This window comes from Amblyomma maculatum, chromosome 1 (assembly GCF_055883805.1).
Source record: "Amblyomma maculatum isolate TAMU_Amacu chromosome 1, ASM5588380v1, whole genome shotgun sequence".
Taxonomy (NCBI): Eukaryota; Metazoa; Arthropoda; class Arachnida; order Ixodida; family Ixodidae; genus Amblyomma; species Amblyomma maculatum.
The window spans coordinates 182,863,311-182,885,287 of NC_139344.1; the positions used below are offsets into that span (position 1 = coordinate 182,863,311).

Sequence of the window (21,977 nt, forward strand, 5' to 3'; positions counted from 1 at the left end):
AATTGACAACAGCCATGTTATTAGGTCCGCTTCTTTGATATCTGAAAATTTTCTCAGAATTCTTCTCAAATAATTATACCAAGAAAGTGACGGAGAAGAACGAGAGGCCAATTAACTCCTTGTGTGCACAAGCCGCGCAGGAAGATTTTGAGACTGAATTTTCTAGACGCAAGTACCATTTTGATGAATTGATGAATATGTAGTGCAATTTGTAACTTTAAAGGACAATTTTTTTATTGTTTGCCGCTCTTTTCAATTCTGCTAAACTGTTTATGCCCATTTCCTTGATTAAAAGTAGTCGCGAGACTACTTATACATCTTTTGTCTTTCAATATTTGTTTTGAACGAAGCTAGAACAGCTCACTACACTAGACAAATGAAATTTCAACTATATGAGTAAATTTTGTTTTTTTACTCTGAATCTGAGATGCGCCACGAATTTTCGCTGGTGCCTCTTTTGATCTAAAGGGAAACGGTAGTGGTTGACAGAATCTCCACCCAGCAGTTCACCATGCACTCACGTCAGGTCGCTCTACACCTGCTCACAACATTCAAAGGCACATTGCATAACCTGGTAAATTTATTTTTGTACAAAACTTAGGGGCAAAAAATGTTGAAGTGTACCGGAAGCCTCATTCGACCGTGCACGGCCGCACTGACGAATACGCGCGCGCGCGTGAGCGGATTGTTGACTGTATATTATTCCTCGTACACGATAAGTGCTCGATGCTGATTACGGCCTTTGTATAACCATATGGGGCGAAATGCCAGGACCTGCCGGTTGCAATTGACGCGGGCGGAGCTAAGAGCGAGCGCGCGTTTCCCTTGCATGTGAACGGCTCTAGCGGAGGAGCAGCAGTGGGGCGGTGGCGACCCCACCGAGGCGCGGCGGGCGGTGGAAACAGACCGCATTGGAGAGGCCGTAAGAGAAGAGAAGCGCGCTGTTCCTCGAGACCGACCGTGGTCGTTATTGGCTTTTTTTCGCTTTGAAAAATTCAAATTCCGCGTCTCCTATAAACGTCATTGCGACGTCACGTGGCTTTGTAATGTCACTTTTGCATTGCAGTCACCAGGGCGGCGCCACGAAACTCTAGCGTCGCTCAGTCGACGCAGTCGCTATCCCGGCTATCCGTTGATCCATGTAGTACTTTGCTTTGGACCGCGGCGAAGTCGCCAACCCCGCTTCACGTTGTTAGCCGTTAAGCCATCTCCAGACCTGTCCGAAATTGCTCTTCCTGTTCTAGCCTTGCGAGCCTGTGGTTTCTTGTGCAGCTGCTTGCCGCTGACGATAAGTGCACGCTTCTAGGGAAACTTGCTTGAATCAGAGCCACCGAGGATGACTTACTGGAGGGTAGCTGGCCTCACGTGAGTTCTGCACTTCCTTTGCTCTTTTTGAACAAATCGTGGCTAGCCGTGACCACTTCGTCCTTGAGCATACTAGCCACTGGATAATGGCATGTTAGCATTGGGTAGCCACTAAACACTCATTTCCATGCCTTTTTCAGTTACCTGCAGTTTTCCTCAATAGCTGCAAGAGCCGTTAGGAACTCTCTGAAGAAAGATACAGTACAGTTATCTACAGCGGCTGGATCCGAATCCACTATTAAAATGGCCACATGGAAGGATGGAAAACCTATCAGTAAGATTCCTTGTGTTTATTCATCGTGAATCATCTTGACCCTTTGCCCCACCCTTTTTATTTTTCTGCACCAATTTGTGAAAGCCTATAATACTACATGTGCTTGCGTGTTTCGAAGTAATGCATTTTTTTTTTAATTTACAGAAAAAGAGGCATGAAGAATGGATTGACCATCACAGAACAGTAGCAATAAAGGTCGAAGGAACTAGTCTGGCAAGTTTCTGGCTCCAAATTTGTCGCGTGTTAGTTGGCTGAACATGACGTGTGGATCTCGGCACCAGACTTCAGCCGGCGCACGCTTTTTTTCCCGAACATGCGTGAAAATAGTATTTTCTATGCGGGTAAGGTTGCATAAACTCCGATGTGACGCACGCATTACATTTTAAATGTGTTAAGACAGCGGTTGGATTTCGGTAACGTCGGTAGGTTGCGTTTCGAGGTGCTTGAGCCGAAATCACGAAATCGTTCACTTCTGTTTAACGATTACTTCCGACTCCTTTCGATTTAATTTTGCGTCTCGATTGGAAGGCAAACTTCGGCCCGAGCAGAGCTTGTTGCATGGAACTCACAATGACCTGCAATACTACCCTACCTTACAAAAATTTTGGGATCCGAAAATCCAAGTCCTTCCAGCAAGTCGTGCAGGACGCTAACGACAGTGGCAGCAAGATCTCGCATGCACGCAACCTTGTCGAAAATGTAGGTTGCAAGTGGGCAACAGGGCTTCCTTAGCTACAAAATAGTGTCTTCATGGCTATTAGTTCTTCGATCATTTAGGATGCCGCAAATACTTCGTTTCGCAGCTGAAGCATTATGTGGCTGACTTTTGACCAAGCCTGTCCTATTGGCGACAAACGTTCATGTTATGCATGGAAAAAATTTTAGGCAAATCTCCTGAAACGCATGAAAAGCTTCATATGAAGCTTCGCAGAATTCAAAACCTTCACACTGGAAGGGACAGGACTATTAGTGCTAATACATTTGAACCCCGCCGGGATGGCGCAGCGGCTACGGCGCTGACTACTGTTCCGAAGGATGCGGGGTCGAATCCCGGCCTCGGCGGCCGCTTTTCGATAGAAGCTAAAAGCAAGGCGCCCGTGTGATGTGCGATGTCAGTGCACGTTAAAGAACCCCAGGTGGTCGAAATTGGAGTACGGCGTCTCTCATAGCCTGAGTCGCTTTGGGACGTTAAACCCCACAAACCAACCAACCAACACTTCTTGACAAACACACATTACAGTGTATTGTCAGTGGCTCTGGGAAGGGCTGCAGTGTGCATGTGCTGCTGCCATTCCTATGTGCATGCAAGTAGTTTAATTTCATCCATTACACCAAACTATGAATAAATAGAAAAGTTTTATTTCTATTGAAACAAACAGCATCTGAACAAAAAGAGCACACTGAACAAGAGAAATGGAATGAAACAAGGAAAAAGCAAACACCTGGCTTTCTCAAATTTTTGAATTGTATGAATTTTTAACTCTGAACAAGAGGTCAGAAAAGTAAGTAGACAAATGAACAAGAGAAACTCAATGAAACATGAGGAAAAAGCAAGCCTCTGGCTTTTTCAAATTTTTAAACTGTAGTGTTTTTTTTTTTTTTTTTTTTTTTTAAGCTTGGAACAGGAGGACAGAAAAGTAGCAAGCAAAGTTTGAAAACAGTGAAAACTGAGAAGTGGCACTGGTTCCAACAGACAAATGGTAGTGTGCACCGAAGAAATCAGTTGTGCAATTTTTAAAACATTTGTTCCTGTTGAGGCAGGAGGCACATTTGCACCACATTAAGAATGCCATGGAAACCTGGCCTTTCATTACCAATACACACTAATCTTTTTTTTATTCCTTTACTCACTGGAGTGCTTAAGGTCCACAGTAGAACCTTGTTTATAGGAAAAAAAATCAAACTGAGCTAATTCACAAAGTTGCATTAATTTGAACATACACCACAACCTACAATGTAAAGGCAACAACGAAAAACAATGAGCAATGCTTGTGCTCAAATGTACAGTGGTGTGCAAAAACAAATGTGCTTTATTTAAGTCACTCGAACACATCTTGAACTGGAGAGAGAAAAGATGGGAAACAAGGTTCTACTGCAAGAACAACAAGCAGCTGCCTCATAGCTTGCTCCTAGTGCACACATCCATTATTCTAAATGGTAGCAATAATCCTACCACCACAAACAGTAACACTCAAACCATGCATGCCACAAAACATTTTCCACAAGCGACCTCAACTGAGATGAACCCTGTGGCTCCTCCAAACATAGCAACTGGCTGGATAACTAGCTGTTGAGCAAGCTCTGGGTGACCATCAGCAGGCGCCTAGCCATACGTCCCAGGTCATGTGATGCTGTTCCCAAGATAAATTTGTTGAGCTTGTGGCATAGCTGAGACAGGATAACTTTCATATGCTCTTTGGTGATAGCATTTTCCTTGTCCAGGCTGAGCACTGCTTCCTCCAGGTACCTGCAAGCACGAAACAAAAAGATTTACACACTTTACTGCATAAGTCTCAATGTTTAGTGAAAATAGCATTTTTTGTAGACAAGGGGAATTTAATATATCACTACTGCACATCCATAGACAATATTATATTTCACACTTAGTGTGCAATGTTGCAGAAGCCATGCAAGTAGCGGGGCCGCAAAAAAAGCGTTTTGCTCATATTCTTGAAGCCTCAAGAGTGTTGATGAAATCGCTGAGCAATATAACATTACATGCTTGGCACTGTAAACCATGGACAAGACAGTTGGGTTATTCAAACTTCTATTATTTTTAAATGGTTAACTCCTTTCCAGGCAGAAATGTAGTCTGATCAACAGGCGTACCAGTTGCACGCCTATTCAACTCATATCACTCTTACTTCTCAAGGCCTCAGTGAGAGGCAGAATAAATACTATAGTGCGGGTTCCAATCGCAATACTCGAGCTTTTGCCATACTGAAAGGTGCCTGCTTCTACTTTGGATATATGACATACTCTTCAAATGGAGACGTAGCCAGTGTAAAGAAGTGCATTAGTGTATACTCCATCCAACAACACACAGCACTACAGAAGCTACAGAACTCCTCAGCCTCCACGCCATGTCACATATGGCTCCAAAAAAGTATAGATTCTTTCAAAGTATTGAACACTGAAAGAACACTGGAAAGCTGTACTACAGCATTCTGTGTGAAGGTCACATTGTCACATCTGCATGTTTAGTTCAGCATACACTTCAGAGGAAATGGCGAAAACTACAGCTCAATGACACTACCTGGTTTTAGCAGTAAAATCACTTATCAACAAACAGACACCCTTATTTAAGCTTAGGAGCAGCGCAATCACTCAAAAGAAAAAGTAAAATTACAGAATCTGCATTAGGTGAGATAAGGCTAAATAAAAGCCTGATGCACTGTTGCTTTACGATCGCTGGGTGCACTGAATCACTCCAAAGCGAGATGTCCTGCTTTGAAGAGCTTGCACTTCCATATCTGCAACAATATTTTACCTCGAGCTAAACATTGAGAAATAGTGTCTGGTGAATGCCCACTTTAGATAACATAGTCAATAAGACCGTATGACTATGTTCTGAAGCGTCAGTGTCATACCTCTGCACCTTTGGAAAGTAGGAGACACGCATTCTCCATCCATTCAAGTCTCACCCACTGAATTTTTAACAGGCACGGAGCTCTTACACCCTGAAAAGCTAGCTCTGAAGAAGCTAGTCTCGTGTATTTCAGTTCTCGCGCCATGTTTGGACTTCAGTTTTATGAGAATATGAGCTTTACAGATGCACAAGTGGCTGTGCAGACACATTGTTCAATACCTGGGTGCCAAACCAGTGCCCATGACATGCATCAGTAAATATATATTTAACTAGGGCGCGAACATATGAGAAACAATGTTAAGAAACTTTCAAACAAGTTTTAATGCTTTATTTTTACTTTGTATGTACATACTCCCGGATTTTTGGATAGAGATGCAAACAAGATGCTCACATTTGTTAATTGTCATGTCATGTTGTCATGTCAAGAAAAGTGAAAGCTTTTCATTCGAGACTGAAGATGCCTTTGCAAAGCTAGAACTTGCGCTCACTGCAGAAACGAAGCTGCAGTAGCCTTCATGTCAATTGTTATAAAGTGAACTCGTGCATCAGTGGGGCAATAGCAAACGTTTTGACCTCTTTGCCCGCGAGCTAGAAAAGCATTCATGCTGTATAATGCAGTGCTTCAGTAAAATCAATGGATCCTTTCCAGTGAGCAACAGTTCATTTTTAATTTAAGGGAGGATAAGGGGCTGTAGGGCTAACTTTTGAACTGTTGTACCAATTTTAATAAAATTTTCAGGGATGCCCTATCTTTAATTTTCATCACTTAGCACAAATAGAAAAATGCCGTAGCTATCATAATGAGTAATTAAGTGCGTAAGTTTAGGAAAACTACCATTATAAAACTAATGAAGATGTACTAACTGTTTGTGCTTAGACAACTTCTAGGTAGTTCATTGTGTAGGATAAGGCCAATTGTGGGTTCTTTGTGACATGTTTGTAAAACTATGAGCACTTCAAAAACGAACCTTTTTCTTCTGTTGTCATTACACATAACATTTTTGATACTTTTTCTTTCTTATAGTAGAACAATTAGGAATCGGAAAAGCACCTTATCTTGTTCCAAAGAAAATTTTAGTTCAGAAACCACTTTAAAAGCAGCCTTTGGCAAAAGAGTTTGGAAATGGTAGTTCTCCAAAAAGTTTCGCTCTAGCAAAAAATGTGAACTGAGAAAATTATGCCAATATTTTCAGAACATGTTTTTCAAATTTAGGGCCTAAATTACTAAATCAAAGTGGTCTGGTGCACACGTCAGGCCATCCTTTTTAACACAACACTGCTCTGCATTGGTTGCTTCGAGTTGCCTCTTTTTTTAAGCTTTACCCTTGACTGCGCTCATGAAATGCGCTCTTTGGTTGCCTCCTGGGCTTGCTCTTCATTAAGGCTCCAGCTTGTCGAGCATATTGGATAGCCACGCTAACAATGACGCTTCATTTTAGTCAATTCGAGCATCTACTTCGGTTACCAGCCGATTTGCTGTTGCCATGGTCCAAATTTGTTTTTTCTTTGTTTTTATGTTTAGCTCTGCTGTACCCGATAGCAGGTCCTTTTTGGCTAGAGGGCGCAAAAAACAAGTATTCTAAATTGGGGACACACCCCGCGTACAGTTCCTTGTTCACTATGCAGCTGGGTTTTAAAATCTGTGTCCATAGGCGCTTTCGGTGGCAAGTGTACCCAATCTTGCAAAAAATAATTTTTTTTTTCTACTCCAGAGATGACCACCAAATTTACTGAGAAGTTATTTTAATGAAAAGAAAATTTTTTTTTAAATGAAAATTTTGAACTTAGCAGAACAGCCAAAGGCTACCAGCATTCTTGAACCAAAATCTACTGAATCAAATCTTTTCGTACAAAGGCATCCACTGAGAGAGCGCACGCTCAGCGCCGCTGTCCTAGTAAATCCGCACTCGGACTGAACAGCGTGCACACACGCATGCTACTGGTGCTGCCGCCGCCACATGACCAGCAGCACCCACCGTGCTTCTCCCCAGTAGCCTCAACGGCTCAACGCCAGGAAAAGCGCGGCACTGGCGTCTCGAGACAAAAATTGAGCTTGGGGTCCCTATCAAGCGCTCAAGTCAAGTGCACTTGTGGCAGTGATGTGCTTCCGCACCTCAAGTGACGCTTGAGGCTACACAGAGCTGAACAGGAAAGCACAGTACACTCATAGTAGAAAGAAAAAGGAGGTGACAGAAATTGAACGGAATATTTGAAGAACTAATTAGAAGGATAAGCTCTTAAAGGGGCAAAACATTAAACTTTAAGCGTCCCATATTTTTTTCTGTGTAACGGAAACCTAGCTGTTTGAAGTGGACTATTCCACAATGGTTTTGTTAGAAATGCTGCAGAAAATTTTTACTGTCAATTGTTTTAACAAGTGCACGCACACATTTTATGTTATACGGCAAACAAGGCTGCAGCTAGTGAGTAATCTTTCAAGAGAAAACCGCATGTGCCCTTGGAACTTGACACGACATAGGCAGACATGGCAACAAAATAATAATAATAGTAATAAAAAGGAATAACACAGCTGCCGCACACACACATAAACATCATCGCTCTGCATGAATAAGTAGCACACGCGAAGCAACCACGCACTCCTTGGAAGAAGGGTGAAGATATGAGCTTCTAAAATGTATTGACAGGTGGCATGACAAGTCCAAGCACGGCAGATTTGCGCTCCGGCGCAAATTTTTTAATGCAGAGTACAGAATGTATAGGTACGTCAGTGACAGCGAAAGGGTTAATCTCATCACATTTTGATTAGTGCTCTAGTCCTTCAAGAATTTTTCTGATGTGGAACAATAACAACAAACTATTTAACGTAAGACAACGCCTGCCAAGACATGTTCATAGCCTATCACAACACTGTCAACAAACAATGTGGCAGGCAGGATGCATGGGGGAATGACAAATGCGCAGTGGCTGGACGTATCGATGACCCAGCATGTGTTCACCAGACCGAACATAATGAAAATAACACTGTTGCATCACATGTAGCAGTGAGCTGCAAATATGATTATAGCCAAGCCCACCTATAACAATACCTGTTTTAACAATACATTGGATATAACAATGGCCAGCCGCTGCACCACGTTTGCCATGTGTTCTATGGCAAAATAAACCGCTTATTACAATGGTGTCATATTTTATTATTGGTTATAACAATGAAATATGGTCACTGAACTAGAAATGCAGAAACAGCTACCACAAAAGTGTACGAATACGCGCAGATGCCGACAATGCTGATGCAGTGGCAATCAATAAATAAATTAAAAAAAAAAACCGGAACAGGGCGTGTTGAGCCAATGTGTTGGTAGGGTGCAGGAAGCTTGCATACCACGGAGACGCTGGGGAGGACAGAGCGCTTCCTCATGTGGAAGAGGAGGGAAGGCATAAGGTGCTGCTAGGCATAGCCGTTCTGAGGGAGAGCTTTGAGCGCTCCCCCTTGAAACCGCCCATGGCCTGGGAACTCGCATCACGGTGGAGCAGTCCATTCTGAGGGTACACTGACCGTGGTATGCTGTACTATCCTCCTCTATTTGCTTTGTCCAGGCTCCCTCTTCTCGGCTGCACGTTTCATGGCAGCCGTGCAGCAATGTTCGTGCACGTGACTTTGTAGCGTGGTTCTCCTTGTGTGCCATCATCATTGCCACGATCTTGCTGGCCCTTGTTTTCCCGTGAACGGCGCAGAAGAGGAAGCGAATGGCAATACTGCTAGAAGTTAAGCGATGTATGTGAGCATAAGGACGGCGTTAAAGTGTGCAAGTATGACCTGATGCAACCGACAGTATCGACAATCATCCGCAACGCGCTCAAGATTGAGAATGAAAGCGATATCAGTGCTGCTCATGCAATAAACGACGGCTGGAAAAGGATTCGATATGAGGCCTACAAAGATGTAGAACAGGCGCTCTACCAGTGGTTCTTAAATGCCGCTGCAGTGAACCTGCCGATTAGTGGCCAGATTTTAGCGGAAAGCACTTCGCATACCTCCTGCGCAACATCAATTTCCAGCCTGGTGGTGGTTGGATTCAACGGTTCAAAAAGAAACATGGAATCGTCTACAAGGCAGTCGAAGGCGAGGCAGGATCGCTCGATGTTGACGCTAGGAGCAGAAGTGGCTTGAGTAAACACTGCACTGCATCCGAGAAGCATACGCGGATCGGAACTTGTACATGGGGACGAGACTGGGCTGTTTTTCCAGATGCTACCGTGAAAGACACATGCTCTCAAAGCCAATCTCTGTAAGGGCGGCAAGCAAAGCAAATTGCGCGTGACTGCTTTCTTGTGTGCCAACATGGATGGCAGCAACAAGTGCCCCGCCTTTGTCAAAGGAAATCCAAGAATCCCTGCTGTTTTTGTGGTGCTGCGAGGAGCCCGGTTTGCTACCATCATAACGGGAAAGAATGGATGACGCGCAAACTTTTCCGTGAGTGGCTGGTCGAGTTTGAGCAGACACGCACGAAGGCAGAAAGGTAGCTTGGTGCTGGTGCTGTATGTCCGAAAATGCCGGCTGGCACCAAACTTGAAGATCTTACTCCTGATGGCAGTGCAGTTCATTTTTTGGAGCATGGGCAGAAGTAAGGTCCTCCACCATCGTGAACTGCTTCAGGAAGGTAGGCTTCACAAGGGATGCCGGCGACGCGGAAGGTAGTGAAGATCTTGCCGACACAGCGATGACCGAACTTTGGTCCCCAGTGAGCAGTAGCGACCGTGACGCATTGGGACTTGAGGAATTTTTACATGCTGATGATAGTCACAACAGATGAAGAGCTGACAGACGAGGCTATTGTTGCAGCAGTAACTGGCGTGAAGGACTATGACAGCAGCGACGACTACGACGAACCGGAACCTGCGCAGGTTGCATCTCACCAAGAGGCCAATGATAGGCTCTCTGCGGGACTTTGTTTTTGCTAAGCACCTTCCATTGCACTATGTTCAGCAGTTGGATGACATGCAGAAAGATTTGGCCAGACTGCCGTGAAACAGACAATGATTACGAATTTCTTCTTCCTAAGAAATAAGAAGTATAAGCTACCCCGTCGTGATTAAATGTGTAGTTTGCAATATTTTCTTTGCTTTTTTGGCCTAACCCGGTTATAACAACAGGGTGTCCCTGATAATTTCAGTTTAAGTTTCCTGACAAGTGAAGAGACTGAAATATGTAGCTGCTCATGATAATGAGCAGATGAATAATTGACAACAATCATATTTCGCAATTTACAATAGTGAAAAGGCTATCATTATGTTAAAGTCCGTTAAGAACGTCAAAAGTTTACTGGAAAACAAAAAGCGCACTGATGCCAGCCTCAAAGCACGAAAGCCGCCCATCCTGCAAAAAGCAGAGCGAATCCAATCCTTCAATCCAATACGGCTGCCGCAAGCGCACTTGAGTACCTATCTCACATGCATATTGGTTCTTCTATTGTGGCAGCTCAGCCGTGCGCTGGCATTAAAGTAATATATCAGGCCTTGATTTGGCACCCGCTGGTGAGGAAAAAAAAAAATCTGCATGAATAACATACTTGTTGTGCGCCAGCCTAAAATGAAAATGAACTCCAAAATATATTGTGCCATTTCCCCTGACTTGGCGAAATTTCTAATGATTTCCCTGGCATTTCACAGATTTTTCCCAGCGCATAAAATTTCCCTGACATTTCCCGGTTGCTAGACACCCTGACCAATGATATTTCCATGGCACTTACACCTTTCCTTAAGGGAATTACCATACGGACCCACATATTATACGAGGTGTAATTTCATGATAGCAATAAACGAAGACAAAAAAGTTTCGATCCACATATTGGCATCGAGATCGAGCACAGTCGCCACCTTGCGGTGAGCCCTTCTAAATGTGGATGTGTGCTCGCGTTGTCTTCAGGCAAACATTGCTTACGTGCGAGCAGCGTACAGCCCGATGTCTATCTGCTTCGTGATTCCGATGCAATTTTATTTACCTGTCTGCCTCTTACGAAAGAAATACGAGCAGGCTACCCTCCTACGCTACAGTGAAGGTAATAATTGGCCTTATCATTATGTTATGCCGGATGATGACACCCTCCGTTGGTCTTCGGCGCTTGAGATTGTTTGCCACGCAGCATATCGAACACAAAGGTGGTGATGTTGTTAGGCGCCGTGTCAAAGCAAAACTAAGAGTCCGTCGACGTCCATACAACTTAATGCAACTGCCCAGAAATTATATACTCTTGTTTTTGTTTGAAATTTGACAGCTACTGAAGTAAGAGCGGGCCTTAACACTGTTGCCAAGCAGAATACAGATTGAGAGATCATTCTGTGTCCTCTGTATGCGCGATTAGGTTGTTTGAGTGCTTTCTTCTGACCATGTTAATCGTTTTGGCAAAAGCTATATCCGGCTAAGTGCTGCTGCTTTCTTGTGTGTAAAGCCACTGTTTCCGAGAAAAAGAGAAAACAGCACCAGATTTCATATAGTTAACTATCTCACTTTCTTCTTGCTTGACCGTCTCTACTTCAGAGATAAATAGATCTGGCAGTCACAAGATTACGAAAAGAATCCATTTCTTTCGCAGCAGTTTTATATCCGAACTCCTGTTCTGATAATAATACCAACATTTTTGTTTGCAGTACCAAAGAAGTTTATGCGCACACATCTTTAATGTCTTCACACAGACTGGCATTCGTAGCTTGCACTTCAACGAAAAAATATGTGTAGAAGGATCACTCCTACATTTTTGAATGTTCCTGGCACACAAACCAATTTAGTTGCATTTTCAAAAGTGATTAGAAAAATAATTTACCACTATTAACACCACATAAAAAAAAGTCCCTATGTGTTTTCTTCGGTTTCAGTGAATAATGGCCTTCTATGGATTCATTGGCGTAGCGTAGTAATGAGTTCGCAGACATGCATGCAAGTAGTACTCGTCTATTAGAGCAGCCCCGCTGGCTGGCGGAGCAGGCGCGGGGCCGAGAGGCGGCGAAACGATCGCGGTTGCTAACCGTTGCTCACCGGCAGCGAGCGTAAGCTAGCTGACATAAGCTCCCCCGCTCTCCTTCATGAGATGATAAAAAGCTAGTAATCGTGCGCGACATCTGATATGCCGTGTTCACAGCGTTTTAATAGTGAGGAAGCGTGCTTCGCTTAGCATACTTCACTCAATGCTCCTTTCTGGCTGGCGCTGTAAAGCTGCGCTCTTCATTAGAATAACACGCCTGTCAAGTGTGCAAGTTAAGTGCAAGTTAAGTGCACTTACGGAGAGTGTCAGTCGCTATAAGTACACTTTGCCCAATTTAAACGCTGCAAGTGGAGTGCACTCGCAGTAAAGTACACTTCGATTGAAGTACATTGTGGGGAACGCACTTTGTGGCCGAGTGCGTAGCCTTGTCACACGCGATTTCATTGGTATTTGGTTCTTTATTATTTTATTTGGTTCTAGTGGCGTCAGGCCATTGTCAGACGTTGCATCGTCGCACGTCGCCATGCTGGTCTAGGAAGCCACCTTGGACGGTCTTGACTTGAAATGTTGAAATAAACTTAACTTTTTACACTTAATGCTATAATTTTCATTTACGTTCACAAAAAATAGGCTATGTTTGTTTTTGTTTAAATTCAATGCACAACAATCAATTGTGGAATATTTCTTTCTTTTTAATGTACATAGTTAAAAATTTAGCTGTTTGTCCATCGGCATTTTTTTTTTTTACTGTGAGTGCATTCTGTTTCCCGTTTAGCACCGCATATGTCAAAGTGTGACTCGAAGCACTCGAAGTCCTAGAAGTGAACTTAACTTACCAATTGACAGGGGTATAACTTGCGCGTTTAATACCAGCCCGCAGTTCCTATAGCTGTCACGATCGGGATATTAAGGAATAAAACGAACCTGCAAAATTCAATGCACTATTTTCTGCAATTCCCAACCTCCTTTCTTGACCATGACCAGCTTTGTTGTGCCGCTTCATTAAGTGTGTCAGAAAAAAAATTGGGCAAGATCTCGAGCAGTCTCAAGTGCTCGCTACTGCGTACATACAGTCGAACCTCGATGTAACAAACCTCAATGTAACGAAATTCGCGATGTAATGCATTTTTTTCATTTCCCAATCACTTCCCCATTGAAAACCATGTATTTTTTTTTTTCGCGATTTAACGAAGTAATTTTGTACCGCACTTTCGATGTAACGAAGTCCTTGCGCATCCCATGCATGTGCCAGGAGCGACTTTCATAATCGAATGAGAGATAAAAGTTTAGCCGAGACAAAACGCATTTTGTATTTGCCCTTTTACGCGCCAATTCTGCCGGCAGTCGGAATCTGCGAGAACGTACAGCCGAGAACGTACGCATACGAAACCCGCGGCACGGAAGTTTCAAGACGCGTCACGCCATGACGCCACTGGCCAGTCGGAGACTCAGAACGCTCAGAACATGAAAGCGCAAACCAGAAATACGCGTACGTGAGGCCTGAGGAGGCTGACAAAGAGCGTCGCGTTGTTGAGCTCAACTGAGGCCTACGAACAGCAGCAGCGTTTCTTCGGCTTGGCTCCGCTCATCGTGCAGTGAGTTTTGTGTCCATGATGAGTGCTCCTCGCAAGAGAAAAGCTTTGTCTATGAACATGAAAGCCAAGATCATCAGTGAAGTAATGAACGGCGAAAAGAAGAAGACTGTTGCCAAAAGGTATGGACTTTCGCAGAGTTCACTGTCTACGATTCTTAAATTGAAAGACAGCATTATGACTGCTGTTAGTGCGGGTGACTCGAGCCTGCAGCAGAAAAGATTAAAGGAGGCAAGCTACGTCGGCGTAGAAAAGGCCCTCTTCACGTGGTTCTTGGATATGCGTGCCAAAAACATGCCGTTGAGCGGGGCCATTCTACAACAGAAGGCCCTGAACACTTCTTGCATTCTTGGGTGTGATGACTTCAAAGCCAGCAGCTGGTGGCTCCAACGATTTAAGGAGAGGCACAACATTGTTGGAAAGGTGGCCAGCGGCGAGTCGGCCGAGGCGAACGAGATTGGAGCATCTGACTGGCTGCGTGATCGTGTCCCTGGCATTTTGGCACGTTTCAACGTCGCCGATATTTACAATGCCGACGAGACAGCATTTTTCTATCGGCTGTTGCCAAAGAAAACATTGGTGCTGCGAAATGAAAAATGCCATGGTGGCAAGCACAGTAAGCAGCGTTTAACTGTTCTTTTCTGTGCCAACATGAATGGCAGCGATAAACGCGTGCCATTCGTAACTGGAACAAGTGAGAAGCCGTGCTGCTTTAGCGGCAAGAAAACGATGCCAGTGAAATACACGTCAAACACGAAGGCGTGGATGACGCGGGATTTGTTCACAAAATGGCTGAAGGACTTGGATGCTGAAATGCGCAAGCAGGAAAGAAGCATCTGCCTACTTGTGGACATCTGCTCTGCGCATCATGTTCAAGACTGTGCACTCACCAACGTCGAGCTCGAATATTTTCCCGTAATCTGCACCTCCCTGATACAACCACTGGACCAGGGTATTATTAACAGCGTGAAGTGTTCATACCGCAAGCGGGTGATTGAAAGGCTTCTGCTGAACACTGAACATTGAGAGAAAGAAGCCTACGTATTCATGGCCTTGGAGATGCTATCGCGGTCATGGGAGTCGACGAGCAGCGGGATTATAACGAACTGCTTCAAAAAGGCGGGCTTCAAGGATAGCATGCACTCAAACCAAGAACTGGGTTGCGAAGCTAATGACGACGACCACGAAAGCATGCCATCCACATCCAGCACAGACGTTGGTGACTCGTGGCAGCTGCTCTGCGATCAGGGTGGTGCTCCCAGCGACGTGACGCTTGAAGACTTTGTTTTCAGCGACGCTTGTGTGCTCTTACAACCAAAGAGCTGGATGATGCCGCTATAATTCAGAGTGTCACCGACACGGGAATAGAGGATGACGACTCTGACCAAAAAGCCCATGTGGCGAGCAGCGCGCCTACACTAACGCAAGTCATGGATGCGCTGGATGTTCTGCGTGCGCACGTGGGCACGCATTCACATGAGCAGGCCTTGGTAGCCCTGTCTACATACGAGCGCCTTATAACGCCGACGCTTAATTAAAAGCGTCAGTTGAAGTTCACGGAGTTCTTTGCTGCAACATGAACTGGATCGACTGCACGTACCCCACAGAGTTCCAATAAACATTTTTTGCATTCATGAAACAGTCTCGTAAATCCATGAATAACACGACCATTGAGTTAGTAAACCGAATTTTCTTGCAGCATCCGTTTTTTTTTTGTTTTTTTTTTTTTGCGTGCGATGTCCTCGTAGAAAAAACAAAAAGTCCAGTGTTGACAAACTGATAGAGCTAGTGTGACCGTATCGTTAAAACGGGCGAGCGGCTAAAGAAAAATAAAATAAATCGTGCCCTGGTCGCATACATCGAATAAAATAAAGTGCCGAGCAAGAAAAGCGACGTAATTAAGCACTGATAGAAACCGTTCACTTAACAGTCACATAAGCGTTCGCCAAGCGCTTCGTCGCGAGCACAATCCCGCCGTCAGCAAGGGCGAGCTACGCCCAAGGTAGCCGCGCCGGCATGAATTTTTCTTTTTCCCCATTGATGCGTCCCCGCCGGCAAATGTTTGATGATGATACCAGTGGCTACATCTTGTGGCGGCTTTGAGTACTAGGCGCTGCGCTCGTTCTTTGCTATGCGCACACGGAGAAAAATGATGCCGTCGCGGTGTTTGCCGTCACTCATTATGCTCCTGATATTGAAAAAAACATCCGGTGCCCTTGTTAGCGCTACTATTACTAGATTTTGCTGCATATTTCCTCAATAAGTGTTTTACAAGTTCCCATCAACTAGCCATGCTCCACATACCAGTTATACTTTATTTTGACAGCTGAAACATGGGAACCTCGTCGTAACGAAATTCGCGATGTAACGAAATTTTCGGCTGCAAGTAGGACTCCGTTATATCGAGGTTCAACTGTAGTCATTTAGTAACGTGCAAAAGTGCGTAACGCCTTTCGTGCGGTAATTCTTGCATTGATCTGCACTACTCTTGTTAACAATGCATAAAAAAAAAGTCTCTCACACCTTTAACATACAGCACTCAATTTCTCAATTTGTACAGCCATTTCTTTACGGCTTACACAAAAACATTCTCGAAATGAGCAGAAAACCGGACGTGCGGCACTAGGACTGCGAATTTTGTGTTACAATCTATTTCCGAGTCAGCTGACTGATGGTGCAGTGCCCACGGGGAGAATGGTAGCATCAGCAACTCTAAAATGCTGTATGCAACCTTCGAGTTGCACGCATGATCACACTTGGAGCCTGAAACTAAGCATCTTGCCAAGTTTATTGACGAAACATGGTGAGAGCAGGAGGTTCATTCCACTAGAAAAAACAATTTCATCATTGCCACCCTTGATAATAGGGAAGGAAAGAAGCCAACCGTCGACGAGGCCAAGGAAAGCATTGGAGATTGTACTTTATGTCTTTTTATTTTTAATTTTTACTTCGGTAATCACATAAATTAGTAATGTAATCTCTTTAGGAGAAAGATAATTAAACAAAAAGTAGAAGGAAAAACAACATGCCGATGGTGGGTACCGAACCCACGACCTCCGAATATCGCGTCTGGTGCTCTTCCAACTGAGCTACATCGGCCACTGTCCCACCTGCTACTTTTTGGGGTATTAATGTTGTCTGTATACGAACCTTGAGAGTGTTCACCAGCGCCACGTAGACCGTGATCAAGAGCGAGGGCGAAAGCTGTGCTAGAACCCTCTTACGCTACCTATGGCTTCAAGAAACCGCGCATTTTATCTGTAACCGACTCGCCGACGCAGATGCTGGCCGAGATCGGTATTCATACATTATCTAGCCGAGCGATGCTACAATGTCTCAAATTTCTGTATCTCATCCTGCATAACAAGATTAAAGTAAATCCTGACACCTATATTTCTTTTAATACCTCCAGAGAAACCAGTCATAAGCATCATCTCACACTTCAAGAATTTTTTTGTGCTAATAACACATACAGTTTCTCGTTTTTCCCCCGAGCTGTGCGAGACTGGAACTCTTTAGATCAGGAAGTGGTCTCACAGTCCACTATCGACAAATTTTTTGAACTTGCCGGAAATTGTATATTGTCAACCACGAGGATGTGATGACATCATTATGTGTTTGTTTTATTTTCTATGTATAATGTGAACCTGTGATGATGTCAACCTGTGAATGACTGTATCTTTCATTTTTTATTATGCTTGCTTCCTTTTCTTTTTGCTAGTATTGTAAGAGTTTTCGATTTTACCCTTCTGTACATATGTGTGTATGCCTGTATGAGCAAAGAACCCACTCCTGTAAAAATCCCTGATAAGGGATTGACAGTATCTGAAAATAAATAAATAAAATAAATAAATAAATAAAATAAATAAAAGACTGCCAGAACAGAGACCCCCGTAGGCTACAAGCAGATAAATGAAGGGGAAATGAGGGTGCTCGTTATAATAGATGAAGGAAAGAAGCCAACAGTCGACGAGGCCAAGGAAAGCATTGGGGATTGTACTTTGGCTTTTTTTTTTTAATTTTTATTTTGGTAATCACATATAAAAAGTAATGTAATCTCGTATAGGAGAAAGATAATTAAACACAAAGTAGAAGGAAAAAAACAACATGCCGATGGTAGGAACCGAAACCACGACCTCCGAATATCGTGTCCGGTGCTCTTCCAACTAAATTATGTGATTACCGAAGTAACAATTAAAAAAAAAAAGACAAAGTACAATCCCCAATGCTTTCCTTGGCTTCGTCGACTGTTGGCTTCTTTGCTTCATGTATTATAACGAGCACCCTCAGTTCCCCTTCATTTATCTGCTTGTAGCCTACAGGGGTCTCGGTTCTGGCAGTCTTGAAGCCACAGGTAGCGTAAGAGGGTTCTGGCACAGCTTTCGCCCTCGCTCTTGATCACATTCTACGTGACGCTGGCGATAACACCGGACGTTCCACGTCCACCGCTATGGTTGAAGGTGGCGCTGGTGAACATTCTCAAAGTTCGTATACAGACAACAATAATACCCAAGAAAGTAGCAGATGGGACAGCAGCTGATGTAGCTTAGTTGGAAGAGCACCGGACGCGCTATTCGGAGGTCGTGGGTTTGGTTCCCACTATCGGCATGTTTTTCCTTCTACTTTGTGTTTAATTATCTTTACTCTAAAGATATTACATTACCAATTTATGTGATTACCGAAGTAAAAATAAAAAATAAAAAGAGTACAATCCCTAATGCTTTCTTTGGCCTCGTAGACTGTTACCTTCTTTCCTTCATATGTCATAACGAGCACCCTCATTTCCCCTTCATTTATCTGCTTGATAATAGGGAGACATTCTTGGGGGACAATATGTCAAGGAGCATTTACAACATGAATTTCCTATACTGCCAAATATTTTTGAGGCAGTTGCACTCCTTGTTCAAATTTTCCGCGTCCGCTTCTGCGTTACAATCGCCAAAACATTACGCACTATCTAACATCTGCAAAAGCGGCCCTGGCAGACACGCATTATATATGTAGCAATTGCTGCACTTGAAACATAGGGAAATAATATCTCGTTTTCTCTCTCCACCTCAATGAAGCGTCATATAACCGTTGAATAGGAATCGAGGGAAAAACAGCATTAAACTTTTGAAAACCGTACCCTATCTTTTTTCGATAACACTCCAAAGGAGAAAACAGCACGTCCTTTCCAATCCATTGTATCTACCAGATCTGCATACTGATATTAGGCACGCAAGGTTTTCTAACAAAGAGCGCATTGTTTCACGGCACCAGTCAAAAATAAGCATTGAGCGAGTTTTCTGTGCGCAGCACCCTCTCACAGTAGCACAGCGCTCAGCGAAAACACAAAACCGGAACCGCACATGCCACCGGCTTATATTTTATCATCCCAACAACGATAGAGAGGTGCAGCCTTAGGTCAGCGACTATATTTTGCCGCCGGGGATCAGCTGCCACCAACAGCGATCATCGTGCCGCCGCTTGGCCCCGCGCCTGCTCCACAAGCCGACGGGGCTGCTCGGTTACTTCTGTCAAAAGTCTTTTGGCAATTTACTGCGTCTGAATTTTTCTTCTTTCGAAGTGTGAATAATGGCAAATTTGCACTAGTTGGTTAAGGTGTACTGCCGGATAGTGCTTAATTTTCCTGCGTTTGTCTGCAGTATAGTGTTTTCTAGACTGTTCAGTCTAGAAAACACTAGCTGCAGCTGAGGCTCTAAGGGAGCACTTCAGGTGAGGGTCAAGGGAAGTACCTTTGCAACACAAACAGAACCACCTTTGCAGGCTGCGAGGTTCGAAACTGGGTTTGGGCCCACTGCGGAGGAGGGGCGCGCAGCGGGATTTACGGAGCTTCTCCCAAACGCACACCCCTGGAAAAGCCGAGCGCCAGGCCGGGGGACGATTGTACCCATTTTTACCGGTGGGTGTCTGGCGGTGGGTTTTGAACTAACCACCTCCTGTTCACTTTGCTCATACTTTTGTTTTTGACTACCTAGGCTTGCTTAAGGGGAGACCCGGGTGTTTGAAGACGAAAAATAGTCAAAAAATCGTTTTTCTCAAGTATTCTTTATCACAATCTACAAGCTCTAAAGAAGTTACTGCTGAAATAATAATGTATTCTGATGCGTATTTATCGAGATATTAGCGAATAAAGTCAGTAACAGGACCGTTCTGGCTCATAAAAATGCCCCCGGAATCGCGAATTTCAACGCCGCGCGCCGTGCTAATGGCTGCACGCAGTGCGTCCATTTTGGTCTCATTTGAAAGCTGCACTCTTCTACAGTCCGTTTCTAGCGGGAGAATTTTTTCAGACCAGCAACCATGGCAGTAAACGCCTTCAAAAAAAAAATAGTAAAAAAAACGCACAGCATTGGTGCTTTCGTGTCACGTGGGGCGAACGCAGGCTCCCGATTGGATGTTGGAAGCGTCGTCTGCCAGACAAAAGTGCGTCGGCCCCCATCTTGTCACATCGCTCTCATAGCTGCCGCCGAGCTGCCAATTGGTACGCAACGAGACTTTCTTATTCTCGCTGCTATGGCTGGTGGACATACAAAGTTCCGGACCGCGCACTGTTTCGGTAAGAAACGAAAAGGGCGGCCTCGAAGGTGCGACGAGCCAGCGACGTCAACAAACGCTCGAGTCCGCGTACCCGCGATAGATGCGGACACAGCGACCAGCGCGCCTGTTGACGTCGGACAAACGGTGCGCGTCGACATGATTTTGCGTACTCGTGACAAGATAGCGGCCACCACGGCCGGTGAAATAGGGCAAACAGTGCGCGTTGACACAGTGTTGCGACGAGATTGCAGCAGCTGAACGCCGGGCAAATGAGGAACAGCGCCGGTTGTCGTCAATGTAAGCAACTCGCCGAAAGCACTCGCTTTTGCCTTCGTCCTCAGCTGAAGCTCCGTGCGACGCAACCAATGGAACGGAGTTTTTCATGCTGAGTCTGGCGGAGGTGAACGATCTGCTTCAACAGCACGTGCGGTGCAAAGTGTGTGGCAGCCCAGTGGACATTTCGAAGAAAGGGCGACAATATGGAATTGCAGTGAAGCTTGTTATGAGCTGCGATGTCTGTGGAGAACTTGGAGCCAGATGGAATTCACCAAGGGCCGGGGATAATACTACCTGCAATCCCTTCGAGGTGAATTTGCTTGCAACTCGTGCTGTTATGAGCACTGGTAACGGCCAGACTGTGCTGAACGATGTGTTTTCTACCCTGATTATCTCGCACCGTGGCATGCAAAAAGACCTTTCAGGACTATGTAAAAAAAAAGCTTAATCCTGCAGCTCTGAAAGCAGCTGCACTCGCGACAGAGAAGTGCGCTGTAGCAGTAAAGTCGCTGTACTCGGATCTGCAGTTTTCCAATCCAGGCAATATCGCAGTTTCTTTTGACGGAACTTGGCCAACTAGAGGGCACTCGTCACACATTTGTGTGGGAACTGTGATCGAGTTATTCACAGGATATGCGTTCGACTTAGTGGTGCTACCGAACTTCTGCTTGGGATGCCGGCTCGGTCCCAAAGAAGAAGGTGATCAGCAGGAAGAATGGTCAGCTAGCCACATCTGCCAAAAAAATACTTCAAGCAAACCTGGCCAAATGGAGGTAGAAGCTGCCAAGATTCTCTTTGGCCAGTCTGTCCAAAAGCTTGAAGTTCGGTACACAACAATGTTGTGTGATGGAGATAGTAGAGCTTTTAATAGCCTCCAGGAAGAAAGAGTCTATGGCTATTTGAGCATAGAAAAAGAAGATTGCGAGAACCATGTTCACAAATGGATGGGTGCAGCCCTTCGCAGTCTTGCTGTGCTTGCCACATACTGCCACATTACCTCAACCGACTGAAGCCCAAACCACTCACGGTGCCCAACAGGTGAACAGTCTTGGTGCAGCTATAACAGGGCAGTGGCAAAGCAAGAAGCTCCACCAAAGCACAAATACAACCTGCCTCCACACGTTGCACAAGCCTTGCTGCCAGTCTATACACGTCTCTCTGAAAGGAAACTTCTGGAGCGCTGTATGAGGGGGAAGCCTCAGAACGCAAATGAGAGTCTGCATTCTGTCATTTGGTCACTTGTACAAAAGACCAGGCATGCCTCGCTCTTCACAATTGAAGCTGCTGTTGCTGAAGCAGTACTCAGGTTTAATTCGGACAAACAGTGTGCCACTGAGGCAATTCTGACCAAGCTGAACCTCAATCAAGGTAGCACAGTGCTTCAGAGATGTGCTGAAAAA

The 21,977-nt window shown here is 44.7% G+C and overlaps 2 protein-coding genes across 3 annotated transcripts in view; one reads left to right on the plus strand and one right to left on the minus strand.

Moving 5' to 3' along the window:
• Positions 1-1,116: 1,116 nt before the first annotated feature.
• Positions 1,117-1,856, plus strand: LOC146205071 (protein stunted-like). The gene is made up of 3 exons (XM_084589753.1): positions 1,117-1,365; positions 1,506-1,639; positions 1,784-1,856. The coding sequence occupies exons 1-3, from the start codon at positions 1,337-1,339 to the stop codon at positions 1,795-1,797; spliced, it is 177 nt and encodes a 58-aa protein (XP_084445879.1). The 5' UTR covers positions 1,117-1,336; the 3' UTR covers positions 1,798-1,856.
• A 1,120-nt stretch (positions 1,857-2,976) lies between these two features.
• The window catches only part of LOC146205072 (enhancer of mRNA-decapping protein 4-like), a 188,656-nt gene continuing 169,655 nt past the window's right edge, over positions 2,977-21,977 (minus strand). For both annotated transcript variants that reach the window (XM_084589752.1, XM_084589751.1), the window contains exon 26: positions 2,977-4,106. In XM_084589752.1, coding sequence (XP_084445878.1) covers positions 3,923-4,106 — 184 coding nt within the window. In that variant the 3' untranslated portion in view covers positions 2,977-3,922. The remainder of the gene's footprint in view (positions 4,107-21,977) is intronic.